This window comes from Ambystoma mexicanum, chromosome 12, assembly GCF_040938575.1.
Source record: "Ambystoma mexicanum isolate Mex_15411 chromosome 12, UKY_AmexF1_1, whole genome shotgun sequence".
Lineage (NCBI taxonomy): Eukaryota > Metazoa > Chordata > Amphibia > Caudata > Ambystomatidae > Ambystoma > Ambystoma mexicanum.
This window is the reverse complement of record NC_090936.1, coordinates 157,548,686-157,571,012: the sequence shown is the minus strand read 5'-3', so window position 1 is coordinate 157,571,012 and position 22,327 is coordinate 157,548,686. Positions and strand designations below refer to the sequence as shown.

At 46.0% G+C, this 22,327-nt stretch overlaps 1 protein-coding gene across 2 annotated transcripts in view; it reads right to left on the bottom strand.

Annotated features, from left to right (window-relative positions):
- The window catches only part of ARFGAP3 (ARF GTPase activating protein 3), an 840,898-nt gene that overhangs the window by 622,270 nt on the left and 196,301 nt on the right, over positions 1-22,327 (bottom strand). For both annotated transcript variants that reach the window (XM_069628227.1, XM_069628226.1), the window contains exon 4: positions 2,259-2,390. In XM_069628227.1, the coding sequence (XP_069484328.1) occupies positions 2,259-2,390 (132 nt within the window). The remainder of the gene's footprint in view (positions 1-2,258; positions 2,391-22,327) is intronic.

Here is a 22,327-nt window from a genome sequence, read left to right as displayed (position 1 = left end):
AGTGTCCAAAGCAGAAGACTGGGACCTAAGAAATAAAGAGTATGAAGAGTTGTAGACCAAAGCGGTCTTTATGATAAATCAATCTGAACCAAGTAAAATCACATCTAAAGTGAAGAATACATCTACTTACCGGCAGAAAGAATTTAATGAACCGATAAAAACAGTTACCAAGAACTATTGAAAAAGCACATATTGAGAAGACAACGAGCAGCGAGCAGTAGAAGAGAGTCATTCTCCTGCCCCTTCATTTTTTGGGTAAGAGCGATAGGGTCAGATAGTGTTAGTTTTGGACAGTGGACAGATTCTTTTTGGACATTGGAAAAGACCGATTAGCACCCTAGTTATTCCTTTAGGTAGGGAATACCCCATAGCCATAGGGATAGTTAGGTTTACACCTTATTTAATAAAAATTGTTGAAAAATGTCCTTAAGAGTCAACGTCCTGACCACGTCACACTAGGGATGTGAGCCGACTCCACAAGGCCCTCCACTAGGGGTCTGGGTTAGCGGGACAGCAATGGGTGTGACGACTCTTTACGGGACAAAGACTCCCATTCTTATGAGGAAATCCCTAGATCAAATACTATATCTGTATATACGGGACTGCCAGCTATAAAGGCTAATCTGTCCTCATTATATTTGGCTTCAGGCAATGTGGGAACAAACCAGCCATACCAAGGAAAAAGAAAGGTCTTGTGAGGGGAGGAGACAGCATGGCACAAAGGGGAAGCACCCTGACATGTTTACACCTTGGAGAGGTGGAGCATAACAAAATCGCAAAGTTTAAGACTTTTAGACAGGCGAGGAACGCCACAGAGTGAGATGCTGGAGTGCCGACAAATCCTGCAACAGGTGAACAGTTACCCGAACTGAAAACCAAAACCCATATGCAAGGTGGTGGCGTGACCAAAGCTGCATCGTGGTGGACGAAGGGCTCAGCTAACGAAGCAGAGACTACCCGATAAGGGAGTGCTACAGGCTCCCTGCGTCCCACATCTGTCGATGACAGGCTATTGAGGAGCTGAGAACACAACGCTTGCAAAGCCAGACACAGAAAAGAGCAACCGAGAAGCTGAATCATCGAGTGCGCACCGAGCCCCGCAAGGTTCCCCAGCATCAGAAAAGGCATCGGCCGCCGACGGCAACGTATTGTGAGGAGAGAAACTTCTCAAAGTCAGAAGTATGAAAGTCAAACATTACATTTTCAGAAATGGAGATATCTGAAATCAATACAGCAAGTGATCAATAAGGCTGTTTGGGAAACAGATAAAAAGTGTAAGCAATTACCCTGGGAGGAAGGGAGAATCCCTGAGGTACTTAGGCTTAAAGAGAGAAGAAAGCCCACTGCAAATAAGTAACAAGTATTGTGAAAAGAGACTTCTACCGAAACGAAATCAAATAAAGACAATCCAGGGCCAAGAACCAAGGAGAGGGTGAATGATAATTGGCATAAAGTTATAAAGTCAAAGTCATACAAAACCTAGGCAAGATTAACCCTCAAGAATAAAAGATATACAAGTAAAGACAGGCGGGTGAGAAAGTATTTCAAGGAAAACTGTAGTAAAGCTGGCACTAAAGAGTACAAGGTCCACAAGTATATGGGAAGCGCTACAGGAGCTCATGAAGGAAGTCTCAAGAGGCTTGCAGAGAAGTTACTTAAAGACGCATATATTCTAAACAGACTTTGAGTATCAATAACCACTAGATATAAGATACAGACTCAAAGAAAAAGCCACTGGAAGGAAGGCAAGAAGAGAGATAACCAAGAGAAGAGACCCATTCATTAAGCTATTTTGAGTTACTCATATTAGTGGTAGGGTCAAGTAGAGTAAGGTTTGCAACTGAGGACAGTTACTTTTCGACAGATACGCACCTCTAGTTAATTTAGATAGGCAAGGGGGTCCCTTTGGCAATAGGGAAAGATAGGCCTTTTTGTTATATTTTCATCAAAACTAACGTCCTCAATGTTTCCGATTCCTTACGACCAGCCACACTGCACAGAAGGAACAGTGTAGACTGCCAGCAGAGAAACCTCCAATATGTATTTGTATTATCAAGATTCTTCGGCCATATCAAGGGTTCTTTTTATAAACTAGTTAGTGCAGTCTTTGTCAACAAAGTCTAAACCGGCTTAGGTTTCATTGTTATAAGAACCTTTTCTCTCATAAAATGAAAGGATCTCCACAGCGTTGGATTCGAATAGTACGTTTTTATATTTATATCTTTACAGAGCTAATAATCATGCAAACCATTACTTACGTCTGTTCCATGTTTCCGCGTTGCTTGCGTTGCCAAAGATTTTATCTTTTCCCTGTAAAGCTTAGCAGCACGACTGTTATACTTTGCATTGGTGTCATTTGTTGTGCAGCCATGTTGCTGGAAGAAAGAGTTCTAAAAACATAAATGAAGCACAGAAGAGTTTTACTAATCTCTTCATACAGATAAAGTATGTACAACTTAAAACGTGCACAGAATGGGATTGTTAAGCTCGTCGCTTTGGTTTAAACATTGTACAAGAAGAGCACTACCCATTCAAGTCACTATTTACATACAGAACATTCACAGGTCTTGATAGTTATTTCTTTTTAGACTGAATAAGCATTTCAATTGGATGAAAAGAAACTGCTTTATTTGATCTGCAATTCCAACAGTGTGACTTAAATGGATCTGATATACACTGCACAGTTTATAGAACATATACACACACACACTATCAAATTGCAAAAGAGAATAAACAGAGGCCAACTGTTCATTTGGTATTGTGTTTTGCTGACAAGAGGTTTTTCGATGGAATGTTTGACAAAAATTCTAACGGAAAAACTGTCGGCAAAATAACATAGAACCGTTTATTTAAAAAGATGTATTAAAGTTTAGAGCCCACAGGGAGGACGGATTCACACTCCAGTAGGTACCCGAAGGGCTTCGAACATCTAATGACAGTGAATCCAAATTGAAAAGAGCTCAGGCTAATAGTGCCCATTTGTGGGAATTGGTGGAAGGCTGTGGAGCTCCCTTATGTAAGAAAACTAGTGAAAAAGGCAAACAGCAAACAGCTGGTGCTGAGTTGCTGTGGTAACTAGTGTGCAGCATACCAAGCCACGACAGGATGAATCATTTAGGAGAAGCACAAGGAGTTGAAGTTAGGCGGTCACTGTGGGTCAAGAGCGAGATAAAACAGAGCAAGAGCAGCAAAACTGTCGGAGGAGGAATGAACAGGCTAGGGGAAAATACTGGGGAAGGAATCATTATGTACATGCCCTAAATGTAGGTGGTTTGTTTTATAAGGACTAAAAGACTATTTTTATCCCAACTGCAACCAGGCCTGCTGACCCAACTCAACCCAAATCACATTTCGGATTAGAAGCGTGTGGAATTAACATTTAAGGCAGCCACTGGGAAGGTAGGGTCAGTCATATATGAATCTATTAAATAATAATGTTTCAGGTAAGCAAATGGGAGTTCCTCAGCACTGGATCTTTTATAGATTCACAGGCGCATAAGTAAAAGATTAGCAAGCGGAAAATACCTGCGAGGTGGAATTAAATGAAGAGGTTCTTCAGTATGGCTTGGTCCACCAGGGTTTTAGGTATGGCCTCCTAGACCAGACAGCGTGTGCAGAACAGCCCCATGAACCTGCATGTCGCTGCCTTGCAAATGTCCAGTCACCCTGCTTGGCAACTGTTTTAGCCAATTTAAAAAACAGTACTTGATGCAATCTACAATCTATTTTATGGTGGCTGACTCTGGCATCCCTTGACATTTCATGGTTGATTAAGATTCCAAAAATAACCGATGGTCTCCCGATTTCCTCAATCCTGGCTACCCAGTATCAAATGCATTGTTTAATGTGCAGTATTGGTAAGGAATGCTCAGAGGGAGATCTTGGCATCTTAAAACACACAGGCCAATAGATATATTGGTTCAAATGATGACCCAAAAATATTTCAGGCTTGAATCACGGATATGTTCTTAATGACACGCACGGTCAGGTTGCTATTTTTTATAGGGTTCTGACACAGAAGAAGCTTGGATCATGCTGACCCTGGATCCCAATGTAATGGTGACTAGGAAAGCAGTGTTCCAAGGTAGCAAGATTTAACCATGAAGAGTGCATCATCTTAAAGATGCCATTAATCGGGGAAAAACCTACATTTCAAGGCCCCAGCTGGAGGGAAATGCCTTACCAGAAGAAGCATAGAGAGCATGAACCTTAGAAATTCTTTGTTCAATAGGTGAGAGGAGTGCTTCTTCATGCCTTTTACTAACTTTGGGGGATATGGCAAGACTTGCTGCAGAGACTCACCATTAGTTTAATATTTACTACATTGCACCACATGCAAAATCATTTCACTTTTCTGAGAAGTGTAGTATTTTAGTGGAAATGCTTGAATGAGCCAGAACCGCCATATATTTTAGGGCAGTATTTAAATGTCCATACTCAGACCTCAGGAGCCAGAGTGTGATGGAGAACCTTATGATTCATGGTTAGGAGTGCTGAATACAGCTTGAGAGGAATGTGCCCATCATGGTAAGAAGGTCCGTGTACCAACGTGTCTCCTGTCTCACTGTGGCCGCAAGCATGGGGGTGACATACAACAGGCGGTGGGGCCCAGTGGCAATTTGGGGCTCGGGGGGAATCAACTGGTTTCCCCCACTCATGCCTGCACAGTAAAGAATGAGCTGGCAGGCAATTATCACATTGTCAGCACTACACAATGTTCCTTTGCAAACATATTAAAAAGAATGACTCTGACCAGCAATGTCCGACCCATGCAAGTAATGCAGAAGAAGGTGGACAGGTACAATACACAAACAACGGAGGTTGCTGTCTATGACAAGAGAAAAAAGCCCATTATGAAAGGCTGCCTACAACATTTAATTAGTACTTACCACTACTGAAGCAAGCAAAGAAAGAAGCATGGTGGTAGCCTAATGCCACAGTCCAGACAAAACCAAGATGGCAGACGAGCCTTTTCAAGGCTCAGACTATCACAGCAAGTCATGCATAATCCATTTAGCTACAACTGCAAATCTATAAGGCGCTGTGAGGAACCGGAGGACATCACTTCTTTTCCCCCTGGATCCTCCTCTCAGGTGACCAGGCAAAGGCCATTGCTTTTGGATCCCACTCCTGGGGGCGGATATGCAAGGGAGGATCACCTGGGTGGTTGGAACTTGGGGAGTGGGGAGGAGACGTCCTTGGGTGAGATGGTATTCCCCATTCCATTTCCAAAACAAACCTTCTGTTCTCTCAAGCCTTTGCAGGCTGTCAGTTCTTTCCCTTTTATTTCCCTGGAAATGTCCCACAAAACTATCACCTCAACACTGGGACGAGGAAGAGACCAACTAGGACAACATCATTTAGGTGAGAAACACATTCACCTTATGTTGTTAATGCAGACACACAGTCAGGTAACAAGACAAGTAGAAGACAGCACATAGTAATGCACACTTCGTTTAATCCAAACCTCCTCAAACACCACTTTGATACCAAGACGAAGAAGAGGGCTATGGAAGTTTACCGTTGGAATGGCCAGGCATGCGCAGCTAATAGGTTTCATGAAGGTGAGGCAATTGAATGAAATGACCCACACCTGTGGACTTTTAACAATTCCAATGGCTATAAGAAGCGTAGCTGCACAGCAAGTAGAGGAGCACCGAAAGGAACCCAGGAGCAGGTTTGCCAACACGAGCTGAGAGATGCTCGCTGAAGAGCGAGAGGAGCGGGAGAGACAGGTACTGAGAGCCGTGTCGGGCTAGAGAGACGGAAGCTGTGGCAGAGGCCTGCCACAGGAGTGTCTGGAAGGCCTGCCAGCCCTCCTCATTGGGTGCACGCAGCAGGAGCTCTGAGGCACCGAGACACTTCAGTGGCTGAAGAATGCCAGGAGAGCGAGCAGAGCTCCGACAACTGCGTCTATACAGGAGGGCCCGTTTATGAAGAAAGCCAATGAAAGTATCCATACAGAAGCTTCTGTTGTGCAACAGCTGCTCATATGATTATGAGCTTCTGTTGTGCAACAGCTGCTCATATGATTATGAAGTTCAGAAAACTTATTTTTTTGTGAACCAGTGAAAAGTACTAGTGACAAGAGAGTTGGGAAGTATCCCAAAGAACTGTATTGTTTTGAAAAGCTGGAAGATTTGAACTCTTGGGGAAGGGAACGCTAATCTTTTGTGAACTGCCTTGAATTTGGGGAGCGGGAAAATTATCATAATCCAAGAGCCGGAAAACGCTATAAACTTTCTTTTGAACTTTTGAAAACTATTCATTTTGAGACAGACATCCCTCTACATTGTATACAATTAGTTGTCAGAGCAGATGTAGGTTTTGGACACAGTCCCTTGATTTGGGCATCCTGACACAGACTATCAGTTTTCTTTAGATAGGGAAATCCCACCTTAGTATAGGGCAAGTGAGGCCTTACTCCATCCTACAATTTCCGTTAAATAACACTTTTGAGAACAAATTTGTATCTGTCGTCTGTGTCCTACTTCATGATGCCTTCACAGTGCCCACCAACCACCAAGAAGCTACACTAAAGAACCTCAGCTCCCGACTCATAGTGAAAACTCTGTCAAAGGTGAAGAAAGTGGGTGATTTAAAAACTAACAAGCAATAGAAAGCATTGTGGGAAGTTGGGACAGCTGAGCATCAGGAGGTGAAGGGGTAGAGAGCAGCAGGTGCAGAAGGAGGTGAAGGGGCAAGGTGAAGCTAGAGGTTTGAGGTGGGTGATAAAACAGCTGTTGAAGGGGGAAGAAAAAAGAGAGAGCACAGGGTGGTGGTGGGGGAAGAAAAAGGTCAGAGTGAGTGTACAGCAGAGGGAAGGGAGGAAGGCAGGAAGGAGCAAAGGAAAGAAGTTAGCAGGCCTGTTGTTCCAGGGCATTATCTTACTTCATGATGCCTTCACAGTGCCCACCAGCCAATAAGAAGCAACACTGAAGAAACTCAGCTGCCAACTCGTAAACAACGTCAGTGAGCAATGTAAAACCCCAACATTTGCCCTTATTAATCCCTGGCCCCTAGGAGCACACGCTACAGAGATCCATGACCTACAAGAACACCAGTTGGATATACTAGCTATTACAGAATCATGGTTGCACCCGGCCTCGGGGCCCAACCATTGCACTGGCACTCCCTCCTGATTACACCATCCTCAGAGCTGACTGTTGTGATGCCATAGGTGGGGAAGTTGCACTCATCGCAAAAACCTCCCTACAAATCAGATCCTCACCCATGCCAACCATCATAGGTTACAAACTGCTGCTCATAAAGATACCCACTGACCCCCAAAACTACCTTTATCATCCTACTGTTATACCAACAACCTAAGTCACCCCGCCTTAGACATCCCACTCCTTATCACCCCATTACTGAAACCCTCAACTAGGTTAATCATATTAGGTGACATTAACCTTGGCTTGAACGCTCCAGGTGAGCATAAAGCTTGTGCCTTCTCCGCAGCCATGGATGACATGAACTTCAACCAACTAGTCAGCGCGCCCACCCATAACAAAGGCCGAATCCTAGACTGGATTCTCACTTCCAACACCAGCATCAATATCTCTGCTATCACAGAAATCCCCTGGTCAGATCACTTACTCATCAACTGAGTTATGCATCACCAACCTGAAATTTACACGGCCACCTACTCCCAAATCCATCATGGTCAGAAATGCACAAAACTCACACTGGATTGCCTCAACCCTATACTACTTGACTCACTCTCCAATTAAACTATGTGCCCCCACTCTCAGCGCCATCATCACTGATTTAATTAGCGCATCCTTCACCAGCAACCTTGTTCCAGCAAACATCAAAGCATTGTGTATCACCCCCCTCCTCAAGAAACTCACTTGACCCACTCATTCCTACCAGCTATCGACCTATTACAACAGTCCCTTTCCTTTTGAAGATAATAGATAGTGTAGCATACTCACAAATCCAATCCTTCCTTGAGCTCAACCACCTCCTTGGCTCCAGACAATCGGGTTTCCGCTCCCAACACAGCACGGAAACCGGCCTTCTGGACCTAAAAATCCAGATGGACAACATGCGTGACTCCAGAAAGCTAAGCATTCTACTGCTTCTAGATTTGTCTGCGGCATTCGATCTAGTTGACCACAAATAACTACCAAAACCTCTGCCACAATTTTCACTTATCGCCTGAAGCCACGTCCCAGATCCAATCCTTCCTATCCGATTGTACCACCAGATCTTTCATCTGCAAAGAGGCAGCCAACCCCATCCTTGTGCCACTCGGGGTCCCCCAAAGTTCCTGTTTCTCACCCACACTATACAATACTTGTACTAAACCCCTCTTTGACCTCTGAGGCTCAATGGGTATCACAAACTATGCTGATGACACCCAAGTCCCGATCCCCATCACTAGCCATTACACTCAGAACACCATCACAACCAACAAAGTCTTCAGAGCATTCAAAACTGGATGGCTACACACAGCCTCTGTATAAAATATGACAAAATGGATCTCCTCATTGTGGGATCCCCCTCTCAACTAAAAATACTTGACAGCAGCTACTCTTCCATCTGCATTAATGGCATAGCAATTCCAGTCCTCAAACAGGTGAAAACATTGGAGGTTTACATGGATCCCGAGCTGTCAATGTCCAAACAGATTAACACACCTACACGTCCACACTCCTATCTCTGAGTAGACAATTCCTAGCACCCGATAACTGCCTGACACTCTTACAAGCGCAAATAATATCCAAACTGCACTATTGCAATGCGCTTCTTCTGGGCACATCAGCATTTAACCAGTCCAAAGGGCAGCTTCTACAAAACAAAGCCCTTCGAGCCGCCCTTGGACTAAAACGCAGCGACCACATCTCTGCCACCAGACGCGATGCCCACTGGTTGCCCATCAAAGCTCAGATTGTCGTCAAAAAACTGGTTCACAAATGCATCTACGAAGAAGCTCTGCACTATCTAAATGACTATCACTCGGAAAACACCTAGTCGCACCCTAAGATCCAGTGCCAGCCTCTTGTCACTCCCCGTTACATAAGTAAAAGGACAGGAGGCGCCAGCTTTGCAGTTTCTGCTCTCACCCTCCGGAACCCTCTTCCCTCTTCCATGAGAAATGAACAATCCTACAACAAATTTTAAAAAATGTGCCAAAACCTGGCTTTTTGATAAATACGACTTACCTCTGTTTTGCTATTACTGCATCACTGTAGGACTACTCACCGATTCACTTACTGCCTGTAACAAATGGTGATAGCCCTGGGTTTGGGAGTTACATAAATGCCATAAATAAATTGTCAAGAAGCCAAATCATTCCATATAGGATGCAACTCACAGGACAGATTCGAACAAGTGAAGTCAGGTGTGTGTATATACACACAGGTGACAACTCACTGGGGGTCAGAATGGCAAACAAAAGTATTCTATTCCAAAAGAAAGGAATTCCCCCAACTCTCTGTGGGCTTCTGCTGTGTGTCACTCTCCATATTTTACAAACAAGGCTTCCCTGATGGGCAAGGTTTATATTGCTGGAGGATCTTTCCTGAGATGCCAACGGCCAGATGCCGAAGGCCAGAAAGTACTCAGTCTTTCTAGGTGTCACATAAGCCCCAACTAAGCCCTTCAGGAGGGTGAGCCCTTCCTCCCAACCTCTCAGTGTAGGGGAGGTGGGGGGAGTAACACAATTCTACACTCAGTGGTTAAGTGAAAAGTTCATCACCAGTCTCCTTCCCTGCTGTAGAGTAGGAAAAAACAGAGGCCTGGTTAATTCAGGATATGATATGGCATTTGTAACGCGCCTATGCACAAGTGTTTCAAGGCACGAGAAAGGTACATACAAGTACAAGTTTCTCCTGCCACCCCTCTCCTTACTTTTATAGCATGGATTGTACCTGCAACGGAAATACAAAGGGGTGGAGAACCTTATCCACGCTGTAGAGTGACCAGAGCGTGAAATAAGAAAAGATTGAGCACAGTTCCAAAGAAATGTTTCTAGGTACGAATACTGCAGTAAGAAAAGAACTCCAGAAAAGAATAAAGAATCCAAAGAATCTAAGTTACAAGATAGTCAACACAAGGCCAGTCCAAGTCACCGAAGCCAAATCCAGACCCAGAGGAAGTCCAATAAGCACCAAACAATGTTCCAGTGCACAGGTTCGCAAAGGTTCAGAGCCAAGGGGACCAAGGGAATCCATTCCAAAGCAGAGGTCAAAACCCGGAAGTCTGCATTGACGAAGTGAAGAACAGCTGAACATGGAGTCGCAGCGAAACCACCAGTTGAGTGGCATTCTGCAGAGATGGAAGTATTGTGAGGGATCAGTAATGCGAGGCAGACAACTGTTTAAAGATCTTTCAAAATATGCCATTTTATTTTATAAGTAAATATAGCAAAATGCCTCACTTTCCCTACTCAGTAGCGGAATTCCCTGCCTATTCTAAAAGCTAAGGCAACACACTAACAGGATAACTGGCCCTCACACTAAATAAAAGCATAAATACAAGCTGTGGCAATTCAACAGAACAAACAATGCGAACATTTACTAAATGACCTTCGAAAGTCCTGGGAGATTTCCCCTTCCCTAGGATTTGAAGTCACTTAAAACAAAATGTTCAACCTTGAAAAAGAAGGACAAGTTACTTACCCCTGGTAACGCTCCTCATCTTTGATATTAAATATACAGCTTCAGCTGCTTCAGAAAATATTTTCAGAAAATGGCGCTGTGCGTCAATGTCCCTCGAGGGCCTGTGTCTCGAGGGTGAGATCATCGAAGGTATATATAGCAAGCACATGGCCCGTTGGCTTCAGTTCTGTTTTTTTCCTTTAAGTAAAAACTACACGCATAAGCAGGGGTTTGACCGTACGAAGCTTGGGAGCGAAAGCTGTAATAGCATGGGAAATTCTACTGTGGGGCAGGCTGGGAGGGCGATGAGTAATACGTGGGAGGAACATCCAGTCGAAAGAACAGGTGAGCAAAGTGATGGCTGCGGACTCTCAGTGGGAAAAAAAACCACTGAACAGGTTATCATGCCAGGTTCTTTCTGTAGAGGGGCACATGCTACCTTTTTTGCATTAAAGAAAGTGGGCAATACAATTCTGTCCTACATGAAATTCTGAAATGATTTTAGGTAAACATGAAGGCTTAACCTTCAGGACAAACTTATCCTTGTGGAAGATAGTAAAGGGTGTTTTAGATTATAGTGCTTGCAATTCACTCACTCTACGGGCTGATGTTCTTGTTACCAATAAATTGGTTTTAAATGTTAGTAACCTGTAGAGGTTCATATGGTGCAGACAAATTTGAATACCAGATTAAGGTCCCAAACTGAAACCGGAAAAGGAGATTTTGGCAGGGGAGGGGGGGAGGTGGGCTGGGGGATTGGAGTCAGGAGGTACTGGGGAGACACATTGATTAATCCTTTCAGAAACTGTTACCAGTGGGATCCTAAAATAGGATTAAGAAGATTCCTCAGACGAGCACTTAAAGATGGATAGCACCGCCGAATAGCCCTTAATTGTTCCAACCTGGAGCCCCAGATTGGCTAGGTATAGTAGAAAAGATAATACATCTGGTGTTTTGCATAATAAAGGGTCTACATTCTTGTCCTTGCACCAGCGCAAGAATTTGTTCCAACGGCAACGGTACAAGGACTTTGTTGATGGCCTTCTGGCTGAAAGCTATATCTCCATTACGTCATCCAGGAGGTCCCAATCCTTGTATCTCAGCCTCTCAGAAACCAAGCGTGAAGGCTAAGAGTCTTGACTTCTGGATGGAGAACCAGACCCTCCTCTCTCCCTCAAGAGAGTAGGTCCTCTCATTGTGGAATACGTATTGAAGGGCAGATGGACATGTCCAGAAGGTCCGGGTACCGCGTCTTCCTGGCCCAATTCGGGGCAATCAGGCTCATGGGTTTCCCAAACTTTCTCAATCTCCTAATCACGTGATGAATGACGGGGCCTGGAAGAAACGCGTACAGGAGTGGAAACTCCCAGTCCACCACAGACGCGTCTCCTAGAGCTCCTCTTGGGGGTAATTCCCTGGAGCAGTACAGTTTGCACATCCAGTTGACACTAGTCGCGAACAGATCCACTTGAGGGATTGCCCAAAGGGTGAAGATCTCTTGAAGGACTGCCTGAGCTAGTGCCCACTCGTGGGAGACTGTCTGCATGCTCAGAGCTTCCGCTGCTGTGTTCTCCTCCCCGGCTTGTGAACCGCTGACAGGGAGATTCCTTCTTGAATTGCCCAGTACCAGATCTGCATTGCCTCTCTGCACAGTGGTGGTGACCCTACACCTCTCTTGTTGAGGTGGTACATGGCCACTGTTGTCATTATCAGGACATTATTTCCCTGTAGAGGGCAGAAAAGCCTTCAGCGGAAGTCTGATTGCCCTGAGCTCCAAAACGATTGATGTGCAGTTTGGACTCCGGTGGAGACCAACGACTGCCGACTGTCAGATCGTTAGCATGGGCTCCCCACCCTATGAGTGAGGCATCCGTCCCTACAGTTATCCCCAGCCATGGTTGCCAAAAAGGTTCTCCCTTCAGAATATTGTACTTGCAGGCCCACCACAGAAGATCCTGTGCAACCCTGCTTGGAACCTGAAGTCGGTCTGACATGTTGCCCAAGATCTGAGACCATTAAGTTCCGAGAGTCCATTGAAAGGATCTCGTTCTCAGACGAGCATCTGGCACCAGAAAAATGCAGGATGCCATGAGGCCGAGCAACCTCAAAAAGTCGAAGGCCGAAAGACGCTGGGCACTCTGAAATTTGGAGACCATTTGCAGAATGTCTTGAACCCTCACCTCGGGTGGCAAGATCTTTCACAAGGATGTATCCAGCACCGCCCGATTAATTGGAGCTTCGGAGATGGTGTCATATGGGACTTCTTGTAATTCTGGAAGAAGCCTAGTCTGAAGAGTGGCAGGTGACGTTGAGATCATCCAGCGCTTGTGCGAGAGAACGAGCCCTGATCAGCCTATCATCCAAGTAGGGGTAGACGTGAATTCCCTCTCTCCCGAGAGTCGCTGCCACCACTGCCATCAGCTTGGTGAAAGCCCTCGGGCGTAGGTCAGCCCAAAAGGCAGAACCTGAAACTGATAATGAGAACCACCAACGGCGAACCTCAGTTACTTCCTGTGCTTCAGATGGATTGGCGCATGAAAATAAGCATCCTGAAGGTCCAATGACACTATCCAATCCTGGAGTTGGAGGGCCTGAAGAATCTGAGACAGTGCGACCGTCTTGAACTTTCCTTCATGAGGAACTTGTTCAAGTATCTTAAGTCCAAGATGGGTCTCAGTCCTCCGTCCCTTTTTGGGGATTAGGAAATATGGAGAGTCCCATCCTTTGTTCCTCTCCGCTACAGGCACTGGTTCCATAGCGTCTTTCTCTAGCAGGGTCAACATTTCCTGCACAAGGAGTGGATCTGGAACCCTCAAAGAATGGCTCCCCGGTGGATGGTTCTGAGTTCTCTGAATGAAGAGAAGGCAGTAACCTTGGGCTATGGTTTCTAATGCCCAAGCATCCAAAGTAAGGTCTCGCCATTTTTTCAGATGCTGAGACCACCTGCCTCCCACTGATGTTTCGTGACTCAAGACCTCAGGAGGTTTTGGAGGTGGCTGAAGCAGTGGTTGTTGGTAAGGAAGCCCCTGCTTGAGCGGGCTTTGCACCTCTCCCTCGTCCACCTCCAGGGAATCTTCTTTGGCCTCTTTGATCAGCCATTCCTCTCGCTCTTCCAACTGAGGAGTAGTAGCGGAAAGATCTACCCCTCCAAGGCTGTCCACTGGGGCAAAAGGGGTAAAGCTGCCTAATAGCGGCAGCTAAGGATTTGGCTGCCGCTTTGGAGGTCTGCAACTTCAAGGCCTTCATCAGCCTTGCTGCCAAAAAGGCAAGACCCGTCAAAAGGCATTTTAAGGAGTCTGGATTGCACATCGGCACAAATCCTGACTTCCTCAACCACACAAATCTGCGTATTACAGTGCTTGTTGCCATGGCTCTGCTAATGCCGTCAGCAGAATCCAGACCCGAATGAAGAGACTCGCACATGGCTTCTTTGCCGTCTCTAACAATAGCTAAGAATCCGTCTCTTTCCTCCCCCTCAGGAATATGCTCAGCTGCCATAGGCAAAACAATCCCATAGAGTGAATGAGAACTTTGGTTAGGCACATATGGAGTTGACTGATTTTAGAGCCATGTCCTCTGCAGAAAATACTTTCCGTGCCCATGCATCTACTCTCTTGTCATCCCCATCTGGAGGGATGGTAGGGTAAACTGCTTGTTTTGAAGCTGCCGTAGCTGGCGTAGCTGTCTACACCAGCAGACTTTCTGGGTTGGGGTGTTTTGACCAGTAGTTGAGGTCACTAGCAATGGCCATATTTTCTAGTTAGGTTTTTGTTTACTGCCAAATTGGACTCTGGCATTTCCCAATTTTCCACCACCCTTTTTTGAGGAGCAGTGATGAATGGTAAAATGGGATCCATTTATACACCCTTACCAAGGATGTCGGTTAGGTCATCCTGCTCGAAAGGGAGGGTAGGTCGTCTCCATCCCAAGTAATCTACAACCTTAGACATTAACTGTCTTTATGATGCATCTGCATGCTCACCAGCTTCAGGTTTACCAAAATCTAACTCTGGTGAAATCTCCACTCCACTGGCTGTTTGCAAGTTGTCATAAAGATCTTTTAATCTTGACTCCTCTGAAATAAAACTCTCCGGTACATTTGGTGTACCATATTGTAGCCCAAATGGCGCATCGTTCTCCGATGGCTCATTTTCCTCATAAATTGAGGTTAGTGATTTGAAATAATCCTGTCTTGATAAAGGAGTACAAGTCTCATCTGGGATGGGCATCAAAGGCTACAGAAATGTTGAACTCAATGCTCGAGGAGTCGTCAATATTTTTACTGAAGTCGCTTTCGGATTCCATGGCATCTAAGGCTTTGATGTTGTCGAAGGTGCCATTGGTGATGATGGCGCAGCTGGCGTTGATAGCACAGCCGGTGTCGAGGGCGCATCTGGCGACAACCACGATCTAGACTTATGCGTAGGCTCTAAGGAGCCTTAGATTTCTCATTGTGTCAAGGCCTCGACGGCTCCAGATGAGGATCTGGCCTTCGTCCCAAGCTTGAGGGCACGCAGGATTTGGCTCGAGCCTATTCCGTACCGGCTTTAGCAGGAGCGGTAGGAGCATGGCTTGTCGAGGGTTTTTGTTTCTCAAATATTTTTAGCATTTCCAACCTAAATGCTTCACATTCGGCAGGAGTGGAAGCCTTTGTGGGACAAGATATAGCTCTCTCAGGAGAGGAGTCTGATGAAAGTCAAAGATGGCTACCTGTGGTGCCTCTTTTTCGACGATGAGGAGTGATGGGAGCCACTCCTCGACCAGACCTTTTCACATTCTTGCTTCAAAGAGAGTTGCCTCTCGGCTCGTCCAAAGAAGGTTTTTTTGATGGGGATTTCTTGGGGTTTCTACCTACCACCAATTTCCCCTTTCACTCCTTCAGAGCTTTTCCAGTCATTGACTGGCATTTCGAGCAGGCTGAGGTCTTGTGCCCCACACCGAGACACCACAAACATACTTGATGTCGGTCGGTTTTTCTGAAGTTTGATATCGAATATCAAAGATGAGGAATATGTGGGAGGACACAATCCATTCGAAATGTCTTAGCTCTGTCCTTAAAGATGTAACGTTAAAGCAAAAGTTAAACAAAATGTTCCACTAGCAACAAATCTACATCTTTTGGGTGAGGTTTTCAACTTTTCAGTTCAAGCTAAATAGCCCCAACGGTAATCCTGTCCACCATGCTTTGTCAATCCCACAGGAAGATTTGCCACAGTTCAAAATAAAACATAATATCCACTCTTAATGATGCCCAGTTCTTGATCAACCGTTAGGATTCCTTTAAACATGGTTTGAACAGTCAAAATGGTAGATTTGTCAGGATGACTTCTTAATACTACTGCTTCTACTTTAAGAACTATATTTCTTCTTATTTTACCATGAGAAATGTCTCTTTTGTTCCACAGTAGTTTACCTTGGTTTCAACAACTGCAATGTATCATCTACTGACAACCAAATGTATCTGGGGAAATACTTATCACAACTTCAATGACTTTTAGACAGACGAGCAAGATCGCTTTCAGTATCCTTCAACCTCTGCAGGTAGGGTAAACACGCTTCCTTCAAACTGTTCTCTTCAAAGGGCGGCCTATTAGCCTCTCTTGTCTAACTGTCAACAATGGTAACCTGTATTTGCCTTCAAGACTCCCTTCTTTCTGGCCTTCACAGTTTTGGGCATTACAGATTGAGTCTACTTCAAAAATGTTCTTCACAAGCAGCCACTTCCCCCTTCCCCAATTTTAGCTGCACCTTTCTGCCAGCTTTCAGCCCAACAACTAACCCGAAGCCTTGGTGCCACTCTCTTAACCTCCGGAAACATTTGTATACTTGCTGGTTTATGCCAATGAACAATAACTTCACAGTATTGCTGGATTGGTTTAAACTGGGAGAAAGGCTTAGCTTCACAGTTAATATGGGGTAACTCTTGGCTTTAGGCAATGCTTGTTTTCTTCATTCTTTTTTTTTGTTTAGATATTTTTATTGATTTTCAACACGAAAGGCATTAAAAACAATTATATCAACAAGTAATTTAATAATGTCCAAATCAAAACCCTTGTGCTCCCAACAATTCCTCAGCGTTTCACATATTTGGCGTTAAATAACAGTGTTAAGTACAAATTATATGGTACAATATATGTCTTCAGTTGATTAATCGGGGGTAATGAGAGAGAAGGGAAAAGAAAAAAAAAATAAATAAATAATAAGGAAAAAAGGGGGGTTAGCAAATCCACAATCAATTTAGGAATTCATGAGGTGCTTCAGAAGTTGCGGTTGGAAGAACATATGTTCTTTATCAGAAAAAGTCCAGAAAAGGACGCCAGGTTTTCCGGAATTTCGAGAGCTTTCCCTCCACAACTGCTGTAAGCTTTTCCAAGCCTAACAATTCCCACATTTTTATCCACCAGTAGGCTATCTGCGGGCTCTCTATCGTTTTCCAGAATCGGGCTCTGGTGATGCGGGCCGCCACTAGTAAATGTGAGATCAAGATTGCCTTATGCCCTGACATGGGGGGGGGAAGGAACCATCTTCTGGGACATCCCCCAGCAGGCATACCCACAGGGAGCCCATGATTGCCTTAATTCTAGACCGCACCTCCAGCCAATATGACTGGATAATCGGGCAATGCCACCACATATGAGCCATATCCCCTCGCTCACCGAGCTTTCTCCAACAGTCTAACACAGCGAAATCTTGCGGGATTGCTGACCTTCAAGAATTTTGAGTTCAATTCCCAGGGGGGATCCTTCCAGCTGCCCTGCAGATGTTCCCCTATGTACAGGAGAGTAAAAAGTATAATCCCGTTCTCCCTGGTGAAATAACCACCATCCCTCTATCAATGAGTGTTCCCGAAGGAGAGAGAAGTTAGAGCCACAAAATTCTTCCTATCAGCTAGAGTTGGAGGGAGAGATTTGTCTTCCAAAGGGTTAATCATAGCATTAAAATCTCCAATTATAAGGTTGCCCTCAGCATGCTCACTCAGCATTCCGGATACGTAGGTAAAAAACTGGTGCGGATTAACATTAGGTGGATACACCGACAACAGGGTCACCCTCTTCCCATATAGCAATATTGTGGGGGTTGTATGTCGCCAATCGGTGAAATAAAGCTCTTCGTTTAATCAGGGAATTGAGACCCTAAACATTGAGGGTGAGACAGATTACATTCGGGCTCGCTATTTCAGTATTCCCTCGTGTGTTATACTCACTTGACATAGTTGGCAAAATACACAGGATATTACCCTATATTCACCCGCAAATGCCCTCCCACCACTGATTTTAAGGGCTTGGGAACTGACTTTCAGAGGAGCACTCAACTCATCCCAGATGACCCAAACCCTCGAGCATTTCAACAGCATTTCAGACTTAAAGTTAGCACTATACGAGTTACCTCATTGTATTGTATTGTTTATTTATTTATAGAGCGCACCTGGACATTCGGCAACTGGGTGCTTGCGTTGTTGACAGCTTCCACTCGGGACTGACCCATGACCACCCAAAGCCCCGTGCCCAACCAGCAAGGTTGCCTAAGTTTGTCTGCCCAATGATCCCTGCCATCAAAGATGAGGCCGCCCCCCCAGTATCGCCGCACATTAACAAGATCTTAAAGAAACCAATACTCGCAAGAATATTAACCACACAGGCTCAAGTCCTGCCTCCAAATGCTCCCCGGGACAACCGAGGAAACGTCTCCTATGTCTTTTCCTTTCCTCCCTTTACTATCAGGCAGGCGTATCATCAACCCGTGGGGGACTAGTAGATTTATGGCGGCCATTTGGGTTGACCGGAGAGAGGCGAGCATGAGTTCCAGTCATGGTCCATTCCACACGGAGGGCAGAACCACCTATCCGCTTCCAACCCCTCGGCTTTCTTCTTCTATCCATTGGGGTAGACAATGAGCCGTGATCCCCCCTCCGGTGAGGCATCTCGCTCTATTGTGGGTACAGCAGCATCTCCAGTCATAAGATCCTTTGCCTCCATCTCCGAAGAGATCATGTAGTGCTGATTATTAAAGTCAAAAATCAATTTGCAAGGGAACCCCCAGCGGTAGCGGATCTTCTGGGACTGGAGCCATCTAGAGACCCTCTGTAGACGTCAGCAAGCTGAAGTATACGGGGAGAGATCTTGAAATAGCCAACAGAGGCTCCCCGAAACTGTACTGATTCCGATTTTCTAGCTGCCAACATCATTTCCTCCTTTTGACGAAAATAATGAACTCTGGTAAGGACATCTGGGAGAAGATTTCTCTTCAGTTGGGCAGAGGAGTATACAAGGTGCGTTCTGTCCAGAGTCAGAGTTTCAGAGGGGGAAAGGCCCAGAAGGTCTCGGAACAGTTCGCTGACGTAGCTAGGCAGTTCTTGATCAGAGATTTGCCACGGGATACCCCAGGGGCGCACATTATTGCATCTAGACCAATTTTCTAGGTCCGCCTGCTTGGCCCAGATCTCCTCCAAATGGTCTTCTACCACCTGCACTCGTTCTGAGAGCACCTCAGTGTTATGCATTAGCTCACAGGTGACATTTTCCAGATTGCCCACTGTAGTTTCGAGACCACCTAAGTGGGAGGTTGGCTCCGCCAAGGATCTGGCAAGTGAGTCTTTCGAGGTGGTTATCTCTGCCTTAATTTCCCGGGTGATTTCTTGTTTGAAGGCCTTCAGCATATCTTCAAAGTCAGACCTAGTGAATGCCATATCTGCGATGGGGTCTGTAGCAGGGGCCGGGTGGACCTCCACTGACACTGTATGGCTCTGAGGTATGGGAACTGTCTGAGGTGCCAAGAAAGCCTTTATACCCTGTGTTTGCTCTTTCTTTTTGGTTCCTTCTTTGGGCAGTGCTGGCAAGCTTCAAATATGTAGTCTCAGATGCAACACCACTGTTATATAATGTGCAGTACTGAAGACCAATAGTATAAGTAAATGCTCCAAGGGCTAGCAAATCTCCTTAATGGGTCCCGTGGGAGGTAGCAGATGCCAATCGCCACCACCCTGAGTTTGCTCCAGAAATTGTAAATGGAACACTGACCGTCTCCGCAAGCAGGGCTCCTCCTCCTCTAGGCCCCAGCGAGCATGGGCCCGGCTCACATCTCCAGGTCGTGGGCCGGCGACTCGCCTTGGCTCTCGAGCCACCCGCCCCGCCGCAGCTGTCTCACGGCACCACAGCTCGCGCCACACAAAGGCACCTCGGCAGCCGAGCAACGTCCCCCGAGCTCCAGCCGCTCGCTTTGTTGAATAACAGGGGGAGATTCCCGCCCTCGGATCCGGCGATCCCCAATGTGGAACCAGGGACCACCACTATCTGAGTCGGTGAGGCCCTCGAAGTCCGCTGGGCAAAATGGCGCACGCCGCCAGGAGAGTCCCAGGGGGCCCGCAATACACCAGCCCGGGCCGATGGCCTACACCGTCCACCGCAGATGCGGTCCAACTCCTCTGCGTCCGAGTGGGCGACTCACTCCTGGCGCCCTTTATCTGTAGCGGGCGGAGGGCAAGTGGAGCCCCACTCCCGCCGAGGGACGCGGGTAGGCAGACGGCACTCTCGGAGCCCACGGAGGACCAGCCCCTCCACCACTGCAGCGATCTGTGTCAGCGCATCCCGGTCGCTCCTCACGCCCATGTACAGGAGTCGTCTCTGGCTCTCGGAGCAGCTCCTCTCCAGGATGAGGTTGGGGATCACAATCCGGGGCGACAAAGCCTCCACCGCCTGTTAGGCGAAATGGCGCACACCACCATATTGCTCTCGGCAGTCCCAGGGGGCTGCAGCTCGTCCGAGCAATATCTCTCACATCTGAGCTCCGATTTCTCTCGGGATTACGTCCCACTGCATCATATCGGGTTCACTTTTCGTTTCCATATATTACTGCTTGTCATTTGGGTGCAAAATTATTAAAGGAACGTTACTAAGGGGGCCCGTTGGCGGAGCTCACAGCAGACACGTCTTCATCGTGCGCTGCCTAGCCACGCCCCCTCCTTCAGTCTTTTTTAGATGAATGCTATGACCCGTATCTACAAATTATAATGTTCAGTCTCTCAGGAGAAACTACAATTAGACACACGCAACCACTCGATGTATTTTTCAAGCTTTAAAAAGGAGGTTGTGAAATTGCATTCTCATATAAGCAAAGGATAGTGTTCAGGCCTTCTTGGGAATCACAATAAGACACAATCATTCATCAATGTTCTGTTCCTCGTCCGTTGAGTTGTGATTCAATCATCATCTTATATTGTTGTACCTCCAACTCCCTCTTATTCCTTTCTCCCTCATCAATAATGTTAATTGTTCCTTACACCGTTTCAAGTTGTGTTTCAATTATTACCCGTTTGTCTCTCCCCCCTATCCCTTTGTTCCTCTCCACTCCATTCTCACCTCAGCAATAATGTAAATTGTTCCTTATACTCTTTTCCAGTTGTGATTCAATTACCATCTTATGCTTGTTGTATTTCTTCTAGTTCTTATGTAAAGCACTTTGGATTAAAGTGCTATATAAATTCAATAAAATACAAATACAAATAATGTAATTTCCCCACAGTAAAGATTGTGGCTTTAATATTGGCAGCGTTGAGTGCTCTGATGGTTTTCGTAGCGTTCCCTTCTCTAAATGAAGGACACGCGACCAGTCAGATCAATTATAGTCTTCAGTTATTGGAACAATGGTTTTAACAGCATTGGCTTCCTATGCAAGCAAGAAGACTTACTATATACGCGTATGTTACAGTTCCATTGTTCAAGGTATTTTGAATACAGCGATCCACTTCTACTCGCAAAGAGTGGCAAAGGAGCTTGTTATGGTTGCTGGCAAGGTTTGCGCATGTTTTAGAAAGCTGTGCTTCACTCAGCGGCTTCTGAAGCGTTTGCTCTGTGGTCCACACTACTTTCCCGACTTCAACTATAAATTCTACTGCTTCTAGTTCGCTGGGGACCCGCACCCTTCTCCTGGACAGGCGTCTCCGGTCTGGCCACACGTCTTGGGAGTTTCCTCTGCTTCCAAGACCCTCGACTTGACAAGTGCTTCTTGGGTCCGTGTTCGACACGCCAGCAGTTCGGCAACCACAGCAATCAGGCTCACAGGGGGGAAAACCGTTTCTCGAGCACATCTTCCGCTACACAGCCTTTGCACTTCAGAGTTTGAGGATAGGACTCTCAGAGCACGCAGGTGACATCTGTCTCCTCGTTCAGGCATCCCTCTTTTTCTGCCACTTCTGCTTGATTTGCCAGCCTTGTGTGTTCCTTCTGCTTCCACCCCCACAGCCTGCACTCCAGCCAAACGTTCCAGCTCCTTCCTCCTTTCTCACCTTGAAGGGGCATTTTATGCCTCCCAGGCTCAGTGATCATTTTAAGGCGTGGGCTATTAGCCTTAATTGCCTTACTATTGCAATGGCTACTAGGCTTAATTGCCTGACAACTACATCTGCCTGCCTCTTCAGCCCTCTTCCTCGTCTCAGTACCTCTAGGATTCTGGGAATTGTAGTTTATTTCCACAAAGTTAGGCTTTTCAACTTCTTATATTTGGCTAACAGCCATCAAGAGTGTGAGATTACGAAGAAAGTTAAAGAGGGGGGTTATTCCAAGTCTTCCTGGTCTGTTCCCCCCACATACGCCCAATGTGATTCTCACATAGTACACCACCACCAGGGTCAGGAAGCGTATACCTTTCCCTGGTCACACGAGGAGGGTCCCAGACCAGGTTTCTGGGGCAAATTTCTGATTCTTCAAAATATCTGAACTTTGCCG